Source organism: Bombina bombina, chromosome 10 (genome assembly GCF_027579735.1).
Source record: "Bombina bombina isolate aBomBom1 chromosome 10, aBomBom1.pri, whole genome shotgun sequence".
Classification (NCBI taxonomy): domain Eukaryota; kingdom Metazoa; phylum Chordata; class Amphibia; order Anura; family Bombinatoridae; genus Bombina; species Bombina bombina.
In genome coordinates, this window is record NC_069508.1 from 97052600 (window position 1) to 97070255 (window position 17656).

Consider the following 17656-nt stretch of genomic DNA (forward strand, 5'->3'; position numbering starts at 1 on the left):
TTCCACGTTCACTTTCCACCCATGCGACCTCAGAAATGCTAGAACTATCTCTGTATGAGACTTTGCCTTTTGAAAACTTGACGCTTGTATCAGAATGTCGTCTAGGTACGGAGCCACCGCTATGCCTCGTGGTCTTAGTACCGCCAGAAGAGAGCCCAGAACCTTTGTAAAAATTCTTGGGGCCGTAGCCAACCCGAAGGGAAGGGCTACAAACTGGTAATGCCTGTCTAGAAAGGCAAACCTTAGGTACCGATAATGATCTTTGTGAATCGGAATGTGAAGGTAGGCATCCTTTAAATCCACTGTGGTCATATATTGACCCTCTTGGATCATGGGTAGGATGGTTCGAATGGTTTCCATCTTGAACGATGGAACCCTTAGGAATTTGTTTAAGATTTTTAAATCTAAGATTGGTCTGAAGGTTCCCTCTTTCTTGGGAACCACAAACAGATTTGAATAAAACCCTTGCCCCTGTTCCGTCCGCGGAACTGGGTGGATCACTCCCATCTCTAAGAGGTCTTGTACACATTGTAGAAATGCCTCTTTCTTTACTAGGTTTGTTGATAACCTTGACAGATGAAACCTCCCTTGTGGAGGAGAAGTCTTGAAATCCAGAAGGTATCCCTGAGATATAATCTCCAGCGTCCAGGGATCCTGTACATCTCTTGCCCAAGCCTGGGCGAAGAGAGAGAGTCTGCCCCCCACTAGATCCGTCTCCGGAAAGGGGGCCCTGACTTCATGCTGTCTTAGGGGCGGAAGTAGGCTTTCTGGCCTGTTTGCCCTTGTTCCATGACTGGTTGCTTTTCCAACCCTGTCTGTAACGAGCAGTAGTTCCTTCCTGTTTTGGAGCAGAGGAAGTTGATGCTGCTCCTGCCTTGAAATTACGAAAGGCACGAAAATTAGACTGTTTGGCCTTTGATTTGGCCCTGTCCTGAGGAAGGGCGTGGCCCTTACCTCCAGTAATGTCAGCAATAATTTCCTTCAAGCCGGGCCCGAATAAGGTCTGCCCTTTGAAAGGAATGTTTAGCAATTTAGACTTAGAAGTTACATCTGCTGACCAGGATTTAAGCCAGAGCGCTCTGCGCGCCTGTATGGCGAATCCGGAATTTTTAGCCGTAAGTTTGGTTAAATGCACTACGGCATCCGAAACAAACGCATTAGCCAGCTTAAGGGTTCTAATCTTGCTCAGAGACTCATCCAATGGTGCTGTGCGAATCGTCTCTTCCAGAGACTCAAACCAGAATGCCGCTGCAGCAGTGACAGGCGCAATGCATGCAAGAGGCTGTAATATAAAACCTTGTTGAATAAACATTTTCTTAAGATAACCCTCTAATTTTTTATCCATTGGATCTGAGAAAGCACAGCTATCCTCCACCGGTATAGTGGTACGCTTGGCTAAAGTAGAAACTGCTCCCTCCACCTTAGGGACCGTCTGCCATAAGTCTCTTGTGGTGGCGTCTATAGGGAACATTTTTCTAAATATCGGAGGAGGGGAAAAAGGCACACCGGGTCTATCCCACTCCTTACTAATAATCTCTGTAAGCCTCTTTGGTATAGAAAAAACGTCAGTACACACCGGCACCGCATAGTATTTATCCAGCCTACATAATTTCTCTGGGATTGCCACCGTATCACAATCATTCAGAGCCGCTAACACCTCCCCTAGCAACACGCGGAGGTTCTCAAGCTTAAATTTACAATTTGAAATTTCTGAATCCGGTCTCCCCGAATTAGAACCGTCACCCACAGAATGAAGCTCTCCGTCCTCATGTTCTGCAAATTGTGACGCAGTATCAGACATGGCTCTCGTGTCATCGGCGCGCTCTGTCCTTAACCCAGAACTGTCGCGCTTGCCTCTTAACTCTGGCATATTGTATAACACTTCTTTCATAACATTAGCCATATCATGTAAAGTGATTTGTAAGGGCCTTGATGTACTTGGCGCCTCAATCTCACGCACCTCCCGAGCGGGAGACGAAGGTACTGACACGTGAGGAGAGTTAGACGGCATAACTGCCCCCTCGTTGTCTGGTGATAATTTTTTAAGCGGTACAGATTGATTTTTCAAAGTAACATCAATACAATTGGTACACATATTTCTATTGGGCTCCACAACGGCTTTTAAACATAATTAACAAGCAGATTCCTCTGTATCAGACATGTTTAAACAGACTAGCAATGAAGCTAGCAAGTTTGGAAAATACTTTCAATAAGTTTGCAAGCAATATAAAAAACGCTGCAGCGCTTTTAAAAAACACAGTTGAGTAACTAAAGAATAATTCAGTTATAGTCAACAATTCTTTAAATGTATTAAATTAGCTGAGGATTGCACCCATTAGCAACCGGATGATTAACCCCTCAGTACCCAAAAAAAACGGATATCAAATTAATATAAAACATTTTTATCACAGTCTAACACACTGTCACAGGTCTGCTGTGACTGATTACCTCCCTCAAAAAACGAATTTTGAAGACCCCTGAGCTCTCTAGAGACGTCCTGGATCAAGGAGGAAGAAGCAGGAAGACTGTGCTAGAATTTTAACTGCGCAACAAGGCGCTAAAAAGAGGCCCCACCCGCTCATTTACAACAGTGGGAAACCTGAGATAACGGTTTCTATGCAGAAATATACGTTAGCCATGTGGAAAAAAATTCATGCCCAAAGGATTTATCACCAAAGTACCTCACAAAACGAATAACATGCCAGTAAACGTTTTGAAAAAAAAATTCTTTAAATGTCATGCAAAGTTATTACTAAGCCTGCAACCAGTCGCTACCACTGCAGATAAGGCTTAAGCATTATTTCAGTATTAACAGTATTTTCACAGTCAAATTCTAGTCCCTATAAAATAACTCTACTGTGCATACATTTATCAGCCTGATACCAGTCACTACTACTGCATTTAAGGCTGTACTTACATCATACGGGTAACAGCAGTATTTTCTTAGTCAATTCCATTCCCAGAAAATATTGTACTGCACATACCTCATTTGCGGTGGACCCCGCATGCTATTCCCATGTTCTGAAGTTACCCCACTCCTCAGAATGTCGAGAACAGCCAGTGGATCTTAGTTACGCCTGCTAAGATCATAGAAAACACAGGCAGTTTCTTCTTCCAAATACTGCCTGAGATAGAAAAAACAGCACACTCCGGTGCCATTTAAAATAACAAACTTTTGATTGAAGAATAATTAAGTAAAAACTCCAACTCCTCCCGCGACCTCCTTCTTTGTTGAGGGTTGCAAGAGAATGACTGGATATGACATGTGAGGGGAGGAGCTATATAGCAGCTCTGCTTGGGTGATCCTCTTGCAACTTCCTGTTGGGGAGGAGAATATATCCCATAAGTAATGGATGACCCGTGGACTGAACACACTTAACAAGAGAAATAACATCAAATTGTATACTAGATTTATCGATGACGTGTTAATTGTCTGGCATGGGAGTATAACCCAGATGGAAGATTTTGTTAGAACATTGAATGAAAATGGTATGAATCTTAAATTTACCTATAGTTGGAATGAGGATAATATCAATTTCTTAGACTTGAAAATCAAGGTAGATAAAAGTGAACAAGTAGTAGTGATGGAAGCTTTTAGAAAAGAAATTGCTGGTAACACCATACTTAGAGCAGAATCAAATCATCCCAAACATCTAAAAAGGGCCATCCCGAAAGGACAATTTATGAGGCTACGCAGGAACTGCAGCAATACTAAAGACTATGATAAACATGCAGATCTCCTAAAGGATCGCCTCCTAAACAGAGGTTACAATAAGAATCTATTGGAGAATACTAGAGATAATATAAGATCTATGGATAGGGAAGAATTGCTTCAGGACAAATCAAAAAGTAAAAGCTCAAGTGACAATCTTGTTTTTTCTACTCAGTACAATAACCAATATAACAAAATTTGTAATCTAGTGAAAAGATATCTCCCCATTCTTGAAAAAGAACCTACTTTAAAAGATATATCTAAAAACGGTGTCAAATTTGATTCAAGGAGAGCTAGGACTTTAGGACAGTATGTAAATAGGAATTTTTCAGAATCTAATAAACCTAATGCAATTAGGTCAGAGAGTTGGCTAAAAATTAGGAAAGGGACATTCAAATGTGGGACAAGACCTTGTAAAACCTGCAAGTTTGTTAAGCAGGGTGAAATCTTTGTGTCCCACACTACAAAAAGAGAATTTAGGATTTACCAACACTTTACCTGCCAAACAGACTATGCAGTCTATTTAATCTCTTGTAAACTCTGTGGGTGCCAATACACAGGGAGAACTATAAGACCCATAAAGGATTGTATTGCGTGAACACTTGTTATCATTAGAAGCTCTTGAACCTAAGACTCCAGTGGCAAGACATTTTGCACGTCATCGCAATAGTCATCCATACACAAAAGAAGGGCTTGAATATATTCTAACTTTGTTTCAATTTCAAATCATTGATAGGGTACCAAAAAGAATCATAGGGGGAGATAGATTGGCTAAGTTAAACAGAAAATAGGCTTTCTGGATACATAAACTTGAAACAGGTAGCCCAAAAGGGATAAATAAAATGTGGGACTTACAACTGTATACAGGCATATAAGTAAAGCCATATAGCTATATGCAATCATTTGCTTATTTTTTCTCCCCCCTCCCCTATTAATAATAATGCAAGAACATTACAATGTCTAACATAAGATTCTTTTTCTTATATGTAGTGATAATAGACCTCTTCGTAGGTGGTTAATTAAGATTTTTTTTTTTTTGGTCACTAAGACTATTTCCAATTTGTTGTGACAAGAATACTTTCCAAGTCAAGTATCCAAATTTAAGATTTAGAATCTGTTTTAATAACTGTCTTCATTTAAGACATTCTTGCCATTTATAGCTATATTAGAATAATTGAAATTGTGAGGGCTTTACAAAGGGATTAATATAGTATATAATATATATGTTATGTATAAACTCATTAGCCACTAGATTTGGTGACTATTATTATTATTACATTTTTTTCTCTATTGTATCACCTGAGATCCATATAGTGTAGATCTACTTATGAAAGTAATTCTAATGAAGTCTCAAAATTTTCCAAAATGTTAAATAGTCATATTCAATCGTTGAACTTATTGGCATATGCATCATATCGTTTCTCTCATGTATCTAGAAAAAAGTGTATATTTCATTATATTTTTAAGTATACTGTTTTGTATCTATTGTGAGATTTTTTTGAATTTGTAAATTGTTCCATTTGGCACGCAAGATCTAACATACCATATATTGGACACGGATCACTGTTCTCAAAATGAATTAGAGGTGATCAGTAAGTGTCGTGGAAAGGGTTAATAGATCTGCGTGCATAAATGGTTGTAGAGGGAATCAGCTGCTATCCCTGATGAAGTGCTGTGTTTAGCAGGAAACGCGTCGGAGAGCAGCTCCTGTGTGCTGGGGTATAACATTTGTTGCGTATGTGCTTGAAATAATGATTTTACTGGACCGAATAAAGTTTTTGTATTTTTACTAACTCTCCACTGTGCTGCCTATTATCCTTTTGTATACATTTGGATTTGCTTTAGTTTTGTCTACTACAGTTTGGATTGGCTCCTCCAAATAAGGCAAATGGTGGGTGGAATCTAAACATTAAAAAACAACTGCAGCAAACAAGGTGCTAATGAATTAAAACATGTTTACACTCACATAGTCTGTTAATTTGTTGCAAAACTGCAGAAAAATCTTGTAAATTCTAGGTCTTTACAGTGTCTTTAAAATATGAAACTCTGTTTCTTTGGATTTTAATTTACTGTAAAGAGAAAGCAGAAGAAGGGCACCTCCGACTCAAATAAAAAGTACAAATTAATTAGATAAAAAGGACCCCAAAAGACAGACACTCACAAGATATATGATAAAGAAAAGCACAGTAAATACATGGGGGCCGGTTTATTAAATGTCGGACGGACATGATACGCTGTAGCAGATTGTGTCAGCATTTAACATTACACAAGCATTTCTAGTGTAATGCTTGTGCAATGCCGCCTCTTCCAGATTTGCGGCCAATCCGCCACTAGCAGGGGCTGTCAATCATCCCGATCGTATCTGATCGGGAAGATTGCTGTCCGCCGCCTCAGAGGTGGCATCCGCTGCTTGTTAAATCTACCCCATGGAGCGAACTTCAAGCTACCGACTGAGGTCCGCAGCAGAGGCAGTGAGAAATGGGTTAGTGTCTCACAGATGGAGTCAGCCAGTAAAGCGTGGGTACACAAAGACATTCACAGAAATAAGACGCTGAAGTCAATGCGTGCTGTTAGACAGATTGTTGCAGTTCAATTCAAAGGACCCGCCCGGCAGTATAGGTAATGTCAAGTACGACGGCCAGCAGACTCCATCTGAGTCACAGACCTATCTCTCACTGCCTCTGCTGCGGAACCTGAGACTGTAGCTTGGAGTTAAGTCCATGTAGTTACTGGGCTTTTCTTTATCATATATATCTTGTGAGAGTGTCTGTCTTTTGGGGTGCTTTTTATCTAATAAATTTGAACATTTTGAGTCGGAGGTGCGCTTCTGCTTTCTCTTTACAGTATATTTCTCTCAAGGATTTTGGTTCCCTATATAAAAGAGGAGTTACCTGAGAATTTTATGGTTTAAGCACTCGTATGTGTTTTTAGGGCTTACACTAATGATTTAAAATTTTGATTACTGGACACGAAAGTCTATTTGGGTTTTTAACTGAGTTTAAATATTTTATTTAAATCTTTTATTATTTGTTGATAACTTTGCGCAACTTTGTACACTGCGTGCACTTTCTTTTGTGGATTTTAATTTACCAATAATGATCAAAAAAAATAAAACCTATATTTTTCTAAATTTCATTAGTTATATTAACCAAACAGTAATCCTTACCTGGTGAAGATATAAGGATCTGGCATCGAGTGAGAATAGCCAACAGGAAATCATTGTGGGAATGTACTAGAAAGGCAAAAAAGAGTCACAACTGGTATAAAACACATGCTTAATGGATTGTGCCAAGAAGATACAATAAATTAAAAACATTTTTTTTAAAAACTGGACAAAAAACAAAACAAAACACAGTTTCTCTCATAATTGTTTCAAACTCATGAGGTCTGGTGGTTGCTTAAAAAAAAAAAAAAAAAAAAAAAAAAAAAAGGGGCTTACCTTCATCTAAACCTAGTTCCCCCCCCCCCCCATCACCAGCACTTAAAGTGACACAAAAGCACAATGTTTTCTTTCATCATTCAGATAGAGCAGGGGTGGGCAAGAGGTAGTTTGCGGTCTACCAGTGGACCGCGAGTGAATATTGAGGTGACCGCCTGGAAGATTTCAAAATTCTGCATAATAAGAGAAATATTTCTCATACATCTAAATTCCGAGAGAAGAGCCTCACCACTGTAGATGTATGAGAAATGTTTCTCTTATGCAGACTTTTGAAATCGAGTCTATGACGGCGGTATAAGTACTTCAGCATGTGCGACGCGGCTGTAGCTGAACTCGCTGCCCCAACCTCTCCTACTTTTTGTCTCAAAAGCAGTCAGTCCATAGTACAGACTCTTCATGCACCAGGCTGAGATGCTGCTCGGTATCCCTGGGTTTGGCAGTTCAGGTCCTGCTTTGTCTGATATTCTGCTGCTACTTTTTAGTTCTGTCCCCCGTTACTTGTCACCAGGCTCTGCTGGGTGAATGGTCTGGTGTTGCTTTTTTCCCCAGGGTCTGTTACTCCCCCTCAGGTTCTTTTACTTAATCTGTACCGGGCTTTGATGCTGCTCTCTGATACTTTCTCTGACACACTTATATTAGCTAGACTTTGTGCTAGTTTCTGCAGATTTCTGTCCCCAGAATTTGTCGTCAGCAAATTGTGCAGGTCAGTGCTGTTGCTGCTATACCAGTCTGTGGTTGTTGTGTAGGCGGTACAGAGCCTGCCGCTGTCACTGTCTCAACTATTTGCAGTAGTCTTCAGCTAGTAGCGGACAGATGTAGAGAAGCCATCAGGACCTTCCCGTTAATCAACCTGACATGGCGTCCAGCCAATAAAATTAATTTGTAGAATGAGTCTGTTTATGATTGGCTGAGAATAGTTCATTGTCATCGTTGTACCTGAGCTGTGGGTTTCCCGGGTGTTCCAGGCTTGACTACTCCGCTAGCCATCTTGATTGTGAGAGTACTTATTCATACACAGGCGCGGTACACAGATAAGGTTGGTCCCAGCGTGACGTAAAGAGAGAGCTCTCGCAGTAAGTAAAGATCGCGGCTGTATTTATTATTAAAGAGTGCGGCTGATTTTTAAAGCTGTATTATTTCTGGCAAAAATACAATTTTCAGCCAGCAGGTCCTATTTGTGGCAAAAAAATAATTTTCAGCCAGTTTTGTTTTTGTTTTTTCTGTGTTAGGTGACCACGTCACTTGGAATAAAATTAGAGGTAGTCCTTGACTTACAAAAGTCTGCCCACCTCTGAGATAGAGCATGCAAATTTAAGCAATTTTCTAATTTATTCCTATTATAAAAAAATAATAATAATAATATGTTCTCTTCCTATCTTTACTTGAAAAAGCAGGAATGTAAGCATAGGAGCCAGCCCATTTTTGGTTTAGCACCTGGGTAGCGTTTGCTGATTGGTGGCTACATTTAGACACCAATCAACAGGTGCTATCCAGGTGCTGAACCAAAAATGGGCCAGCTCCTATGCTTACATTCCTTCTTTTTCAAATAAAGATAGCAAGAGAACAAAGAAAAATTTATAATAGAAGTAAATTAGAAAGTTGCCTAAAATTGCATGCTCTTTCTGAATCGTGGCTATTCCCGGTGATCCCGGGGAAGAGGCGACACTTCCAGGGTGTCGTTGGAAAGCCCTCGGTCCCCAGATGCTACAGTCCAAATGCGACGTGATCCATGGCTGGGAGCTGGAGCTACGGGTGATCAAACGTCCACCGGGAAGGTCAAGGGGAAATAGAAGTTGTAGATGAGGTTCGGAACCCCAAGTTCCCAAGGGAGCTTCCCTCCAGCAATCACCCCATCTCTTGCCCTCCCTAGAGAGTACCAATCCCCAAAAGAGTGGAGCTCTGGGGTGAAGGGCCGCTGGAGCGACCGAGTGTAAATGTCAGCAGGTATCCGTGAGGGTGTACAGATCACAAAACAAGCATAACCAAGAGTCTGGGAGATTGCGAATGACACAATAAGGCCATATCCGAGGTAAAAAGGAGTGAGCTGGGTAGTAGAGGGGTGGGGGTATCCCTTGCAGCCTGGTATCCGTGACACCTAGCGTTTGTGAAATGGTAGGATTGACTATTGAAACAAATAAAAGGGGATTTTATTCATGAAGTATAAGATACTGCATGTAGAAAGCTCCTTTGTTTCAAGCGATCGCCGTTCTTCGCTGCTCTGGCAGCCCACTGTTTGGCTTGAGAGGTGACGCTTTCACCTCTTAGCAAATAGCCGTGCGGTAAATCCGGCTTTGCGCCCTTGGGAGCCGGATTTACTGAATGGCTATTGGCTAAGAGCTGAAAACGTCACCTCTTAGCAAAAAAATGTTTTGCCGTGGGCTGCTGTAGCAGCTAAGAACGGCGATCGATTGAAACAAATCAAACAAAGGAACTTTCTACATGAAGTATCTTATACTTCATAAATGAAAGCCCCTTTATTTGTTTCAATAGTCAATCCTAGCATTTCAAAAACGCTAGGATTGACTTTCACTTTAACAAAACTCAAGCATTTGTGGTAGCTCCAGTCTGTGTGAGGTTGCCTTCAGTTTAGCAGGACTGCTCATTGATAAAGGGGCATTGAAACCAATTTTTTTTTTCATGATTCAGATAACATGCAATTTTAAACAAATGTCCAAGTTACTTCTATTATCAAATTTGCTTCATCCTGTTTTCCTTTGTTGAAGGAGCAACAATGCACTCCTGGGACCTAGCTAAACACATCAAGTGACCCAGTGACAAAATACATATTTGCAGCCATCAATCAGCAGCTTGCTCCCAGTAATTCATCGCTGCACCTGAGTCTTCCTAGGTATGCTTTTTTAACAAGGAATACCAAGAGAACAAAGTTCATTTGATAATAGTATCAAATTGATTTTTTTTACAATTGTGTGCTCTACTTGAATCATGAAAGTTTCATTTTGACTTTACTGCCCCTGTAATTCAAATAAAAAGCAGCAATTACATGTCAGGTGGAGCTAGAAGCTGGAAGGCAATTTTATAGGTAAAATGTATATTAAAAAATTGCAGATTTATGCAATACATAAAAAGTGAAAGTGCATTATTCATACCATTGAATTTAATGATGAAATTGTAATGTTGACTATCTCTTTTATTCATTTTTTTAAATGTTGAAACACTTGAAAGTGATGCAGCATAGCTGTAAAAAGCGGACTAGAAAATATCACCTGAACATCTCTATGTAAAAAAGAAAGATATTTTACCTCAAAATGTCCTAAGTATTTACACCCCATTGTAAAGTACTTTAAGCAGCAAATCAGTATGTCTGTCCCGGGACTGGCAAGGGAGTGAGCTTCGTGCACACTCATCTTATTTCCCTATTCAGTGTAAGGAAGTTTACTATGAAATCTCATGAGAGTTAAGTGAAATCCCATGAGATCACAGTAAAAGAGTTCATGACCTCAGCACTGTTGATGCTGATTGGCTGCTGTTCTTTTCTTCATTTTGTATTTTTTTTTACCTGCAGCTAAGCAGCAGCTGAAGTATAACTTTTTACACAGAAATTACTCTGCTGAGCTGAGGAAATTGTGAGGTAAAATATCTTCCTTTTTTACATAGAGATGCTCAGGTGATATTTTCCTGTCAGCTTTTTACAGTTATACTGCATCAGTTTCAAGTGAGTTAGCTAGTGATGCACCGAAATGGAAATTCTGGACCGAAACCGAATCCAAAAATCCAGGATGCACTTGGCCGAAAACCGAAACTGATACCGAAAATGAATTTCTTCAAATTATTTTTTTTGGCATAATTAGAGCCAATAAAAAAAGCCCACACTTTTATTTAAAGTAACACACTAAAATTGGACAAAAATATCTTAAACAATAATATGCTACACAATAATTTTACCAAGAAGAAAAAAAAAACACAGGCAAAAAATAATGCCATTTTAGGCCAAAATGTTTCTGCAACCAAAATTTTGGTGCATCCCTACTTAAAACAATTATAAATATCAATATACTGTATTATTCTTCATTTAGTTCTATGTAAGAGAATCATATTTAACAGTTTTTTTTTTTTTTACCAATTATCCAAATAAAGTATAGTCCTAGAAAACTAGTAAGTCAAGTAATGAACTTAAACAGCAGCTCTAGGCTAGCATCAAATTTGAAACATGCTACACAATAATTGTACCGAAAAGAACAGGCAAAATAACCGAAATAGACAAAAATGCCATTTTCGGCCGAAACTTTCTGCGGCCAAAATTTCGGTGCATCCCTAGATTTAGCATATGAGTATTATGTCCCTTTAATTTTACATGATGCTGAAAGTACAGTGCCCTATGGCCTAGTTTCTCAACCGGTAGTTTGGGTACACCTGGGGGTACTTGGGGCATTGGCAAGGGGTACTCCAGGGATTGGTCTTCATTCTTTTTTTCCCCTGATGTAGCTATCGTAAACAGGACATATCAAAGAAAGCTGCGTTTCTCGTTTCTACCCTTGAGCCCTTCTATCAGGGCAGAGTGCGAGTATTTCCCTGCCTAGGTGGGACCACTGCTCAATCACTGATTCACCTCAAATTAATAAAACGCTTAGCTTTGGCTTGTTGGTGACATACTGTATGAGGGTTGGCATTGAGCATTACTGATATGAACAGAGAAAGTGTATTAAAGTGAAGGTCAATTTAGATGAAACGGTGCCCGGTTTTTAATAATCCTATTAAAAACAAGGGCACTTTAATTCATCAATTCTTCAAAAACGTACCTTTTAATCTTCACAGCCGCTCCAGCAATTCCCCCGGCCGTCGCAAGCCTCTTCATACGTCAGAAATGACGAATCCAACTTCCTCCAATCACGGCTCCCCCCCCCCCACCCCCGGGGGAATCATAGCCTGAGGCAACGCCGTGATTGGAGGAAGCCGGATTGGACGAGTGAAATGTCAATTTTGATTAATTAAAAGTGCCCTTGTTTTTAATAGGATTATTAAAAAACGGGCACTGATTCATCTAAATTGACCTTCACTTTAATATGACCAAGTGTCACAGAGACGAGTGGCAGTTAAATGTGCCACTGTGAAATAGGTAAAGTGCATCATACTGAAATATGCCGCAGTAAAACAAGACAAATAACCTGAAAGAAATGGCTATTAAAAATAAAAAGATGGTACCATAAATGTTACTTTCCTCATCATGCATAAAATTGTTTATTTTCCTCTGTTTTAATGTAAGAAGCTAAGTATTGCATCTAATTATTATTATTATATCAATGGACTATATATCTGTTTTATGATTATTCTTTGTGGTTAATATTGCCAAATATTACATTCAGGAAAACATAAAACAAATATCAGATTCCTATATATTTACTTCATTAACATATCTGATACAAGCTTGTGAAATCAAGCGATACACAATTTCCCTTTTTGCTTCTGTAAAAGACCAATAATGTGCTACAGGTGGGGTACATAGACATCAAATTAATGCCTACAGGGGTACTTGCTACAAAAAGGTTGAGAAACACAGCCCTATGGCATAAAAAATTAATATGTATCTGATATTTATAAAATATGAATGAATAAAAGGCTGTAACAGATAACTGCCTTATATGTCATAGCCACCTCCTGCTGTACGGTTGAGAAGCACACATCACTGTTTAAACTACTGGCAGTCAGGCATTTTGAATATTGTACATTATTTTATTGGGGATTATAGTTTCTAAAATGTACTAAATTCAAAATGAATGCATGTGCTTTACATTGATGTATTACTGTGTTACTATTGTTTATTTAAAGGGATACTGAACCCAAATTTTTGGACAGCACTTGTTTATTGGTGGGTGAATTTATCCACCAATCCGCAAGAACAACCCAGGTTGTTCACCAAAAATGGGAAGGCATCTTAACTTATATTCTTGCTTTTCAAATAAAGATACCAAGAGTATGAAGAAAATTTGATAATAGGAGTCAATTAGAAAGTTGCTTAAAATTACATGCTCTATCTCAGGGGTGGGCAAGACTTAGATCGCGGTCTACCAGTGGACGGCGAGTGAATTTTGAGGTGACCGCCTGTAAGATTTCAAAAGTCTGCATAATAAGAGAAAGATTTCTCACACAGCGGCGAGGCTCTTCACTCAGAATCTAGATTCTGAGTGAAGAGCCTCGCCACCGTAGATGTGTGAGAAATATTTCTCTTATGCAGACTTTTGAAATCGGCTATGACGGCGGCATGGGCACTGTACTTCAGCATGCGCGACGCGGCTGTAGCTGAACTTGCTGCCCCAGCTTTGGTTACAGGACCTGCCCCCTAATCAATCTGACATGGCGTCCAGCCAATAAAATTACTTTGTAGAATGAGTCTCGAGCCATCTTGATTGTGAGACTACTTATCATACACAGGCGCAGTACACAGATAAGATTGCTTGATGATTCCAGCGTGACGTAGAGAGAGAGCTCTCGCAGTAAGTAAAGACAGAGTGCGGTTGTATTTGTTAAAGAGCGCAGTTGATTTTTAAAGCTGTATTATGTGTGTCAAAAATACAAATTGCAGCCAGCAAGTCCTATTTGTAGCAAAAATAAAAAATTTAGCCAGCAGGTCCTATTTGTGGGAAAAATAAAATTTTCAACCAGCAGGTCCTATTGGTAGCAAAAATACAATGTGTGCTGGACTATTTTTTGTGTTTTTTGAATATATACTTTATTGTAATTATTATCATCATCAAGACTGGGTTTTTTTTTTAGTTAGGTGACCACGTCACTTGGAATAAAATTAGAGGTAGCCCTTGCCTTACAAAAGTCTGTTCACCTCTGCTCTATCTGAATCACGAAAGAAGAAAATTGGGTTCAGTGTCCCTTTAAACCACAATTTGAAATATTATCCTTAGAGAAATTCATACACAACATCTAACTATACCATTCTCTTGTGTGAGGAGGCGTCTGGCTTCAATGTCAAACTCTTCTTTGCTGATTTTCTGCTTAAACCAAAGTTTCAAATTTGCCCAGTATCTACAACACAAACATATAGCACAAATGTCATTTGTAAATGAAAAATAAAAAACAAGCTGATAATGTCCCTTTCTACTCTCAGTAGTCTATCAAGGAACCAGTGCAACAATAGCTTTAGAGTGCTGCCCATTTATTATTATTATACTTTATTTATGAAGCGCCAACATATTCCGCAGCGCTGTCCATGGATACAATTCATTTAAATAAAACAATACAAGACTTGTAAGAGACAGGACAAAATTTACAAACACATACAGGAGGGATTGAGGGCCCTATAGCCGTGAGAATTTACAATCTAGTTTATCAATTTAAAAAGGGATATAAAACCCATTTTTTTCTTTCATGATTCAGATACAGCATGTGATTTTAAACAACTTTCTAATGTACGTCTATTATCAATTTTTCTTCATTCTCTTGGTTTCTTTTGTTGAAAATCAGTGACGTGAGGTTAGGAGCCAGCCCATTTTGGAGCACTATACGGCAGCAGTTTTGCAAGAATGTTATCAATTTGCAAGAGCTAGATGGCAGCACTGTTTCCTGCCATGAAGTACTCTAGATGCCTACCTAGGTATCTCTTCAACACAGAATATCATGGGAACTAAGCAAATTTGATAATAGAAGTAAATTGGAACCTTTTTAAAAATGGTATGTTCGGTCTTAAAGGGACAGTCTACACCAGAATTTGTATTGTTTAAAAAGATAGATAATATCTTTATCACCCATTTCCTAGTTTTGCATAACCAACACAGTTACCGTATATAAATACACTTTTTACCTCTGTGATTACCTTGTATCTAAGCCTCTGCAAACTGCCCCCTTATTTCAGTTCTTTTGACAGACATCCATTTTAGCCAATCAGATCTGGCTCATTCGAACTCCACATGCGTGAGCACAGTGTTATCTATATGACACACATGAACTAACACCCTCTAGTGGTTAAAAACAGTCAAAATGCCCTGAGAGAAGAGGCGGCCTTCAGGGGCTTAAAAATTTGCATCTCAACCTCATAGGTTTAGCTTTCAACTAAGAATACCAAGAGAACAAAGCAAAATTGGTGATAAAAGTAAATTGGAAAATTGTTTAAAATTACATTTTCTATCTGAATCATGAAAGTTTATTTTGGACTAGACTGTCCCTTTAATCACAAAATATTTTTTAAGGTTTCAGATCATATTCCTTTTATTAGCCTTTACATACTTTAACCACTATTAGAGAATAAAATATATGTGATATTCCAACATGCCTACTTTAGTATTGTTAATTGACCACATTATTTAGGCCATTTTTAATGTTATCTTTACCCTATAGTCAATAAAATGGCACACAGACTGACTTTTTTTCTTTTTAATATTTCCAAAACACATTTTTATTCTTTTGAAGCATACACCCAATCTCAGTAACTTATTAAAATGTCAGTTGTCCCCTAGGATCATCCTTTGGCATAACAAAAGACTATTATTCAATATAATTCTACATATACTAACATCACAATAGTGACAAGCCTTGATACACACACTATATATATATATATATATATATATATATATATATATATATATAACAAATAAAGTGCAACTTGAAAAATATTAAGAATATGGTCAAAGCGTATTAACTAAGGTTGTGTAGAGCTAAAACGGTGCAGTGTCTACAACAGCGCATGCTGCATAAAGGAGGCAGCTTGATAAGGGGGAAATATCTACTTTAGACCGATGATGTACAGGCCGCAAGCTCACACCGTATCTGTTACTCACTGCTTTACATTTTCACCCAACGCCTCGCTCAGACTCTTCTTTGCAGCTTCCAATTCGCTGACAAACATTGCCATTACCACCGAATTATTCAAAATATGAAAGAATTGACAAAAAAAGAACAAAAAATAAAATACGCCCTCCCAACCGGAACTGTGCTTTGAACCATATAATTAACGGAGGTTTACTCTAAAAAGAAGAGAACCCGAGAACGAAATCACTGCGGGTGGGCACAACAAACACATTTTTTGAGTTCAACAAGCAGCTTCTTTTTTTTTTTTTTTTGTAAAACTTTATTATCACAATTACTGTCGTGTATGTAAAATGAGTATTGATTTACATGAATCTTAAAAATGATGTTTTATAGAAAACATTTCAAAATGAATAATGTAATAAGAAAAAATGTAAACTCAAAGTTTTCCCCAATTGATTGCCGCAAACTCTAGCATAAATAATTTGCACAACAACGTATTTTTCATACTTAGAAACACCTTAAAATGTTGCTCCAGAAAGATAATTGCTGCAAGTGTCATGTGGTTTCCCATAAAAAATATCGGAAGTCCAGCTGGTAATAGCAGTAAGGTTGCCATAATCACTCAAACCACTGACCCTGCAACCACAGCCCTGATCAGACCCTGGTGCTGCAGCATTTCTGTCACAACCCTACGAGACTGTAGCTTTAACCCCTTCACTACCACGAATTTCAGAGAAAAACTTGCCCCAAATACCAGAAATTGTTTAGATTTTTTGCTATCACTCCATTTACACAGAAATAGAGCCTTTGTTTTTTTAGATTTACCTATGGAAAACTATATTTTCAGTGGATGACAGATCTTTAAGTGGATGACAGTTGTATCTAGCTATTTATTCTCAGAATTAAGAAATTATTGTAAAATTACCACACAAAAAAAGTAAAAAATAAATTAAAACAATATAATATACAAACGGGACAGAAAAGTCAAAGAATCTGCATGGGCGGCATTACACAAGCAGTTCACTATTTTATTATTGTTTTATTATAATATTACCCTGAATCAATAATTAAAATATCTACAAAAGGATACAGTTTTTAGGATTTTTATTAAATAGAAACTCTAAAAAACATATAATTTTGTAGATATTTTAATATGTTATATAATATGCTATTATAATAAAACAATAATAACATTTATTTTTGTAAATACATTTGGGCTATCTATTATAGCCATATTTCTCTGAAATTACTTTGCTTAGTATTTTTTGGTTACATAGTAACAAATTAAAATGAATTATGTCAGTCAAACAGACTTAAATGATTGTAATGATATTTTTTGACCAGTAGATGGCAGTAGAACCACATGTTTGTGGTTGGTGTGAAGCTGAATGTTTAAAAAGCTGACTGTAACACATTGTTGCAAGCATGAATAAGGGTTAATAGGACCCGAAACGTCACTTGTTGTCTGTATTATAATAAAGAGAGGAACTTTATTCAGTGCTGTGGACATTACCTTTTTACCTATTTAAACAAAGCCTACCTGACCCTGATGAATAATATTTGCTCTATTAAATTCATTTGTGAATTTATGATTTATTTCAAAATAAAATCTATAAAGATCTTTCTGCACCCCAACAACATTATTCAAAAGAGTTAAGTATAACTCCAATGGTAAATTATCTGGGCCAGGCGTTTTCCCTCTAGCCATTTCTCTAATGGTTTTAAAACTCTCTTCTTCATCTATTGGTCTATTAAGTGTTTCAAACTCTATGTCTGTAACTCTTGGAAGC

General features: G+C 38.1%; 1 protein-coding gene across 1 annotated transcript in view; it reads right to left on the reverse strand.

Moving 5' to 3' along the window:
- The window catches only part of TADA1 (transcriptional adaptor 1), a 51145-nt gene extending 35062 nt beyond the window's left edge, over nt 1-16083 (reverse strand). The window contains exons 1-3 of the mRNA XM_053693254.1: nt 15896-16083; nt 14053-14144; nt 6879-6944 (exon numbers count right to left, since the gene is read on the reverse strand). Of these exons, the coding sequence (XP_053549229.1) occupies nt 6879-6944; nt 14053-14144; nt 15896-15969 (232 nt within the window). The 5' untranslated portion in view covers nt 15970-16083. The remainder of the gene's footprint in view (nt 1-6878; nt 6945-14052; nt 14145-15895) is intronic.
- Between the last annotated feature and the right edge of the window lie 1573 nt (nt 16084-17656).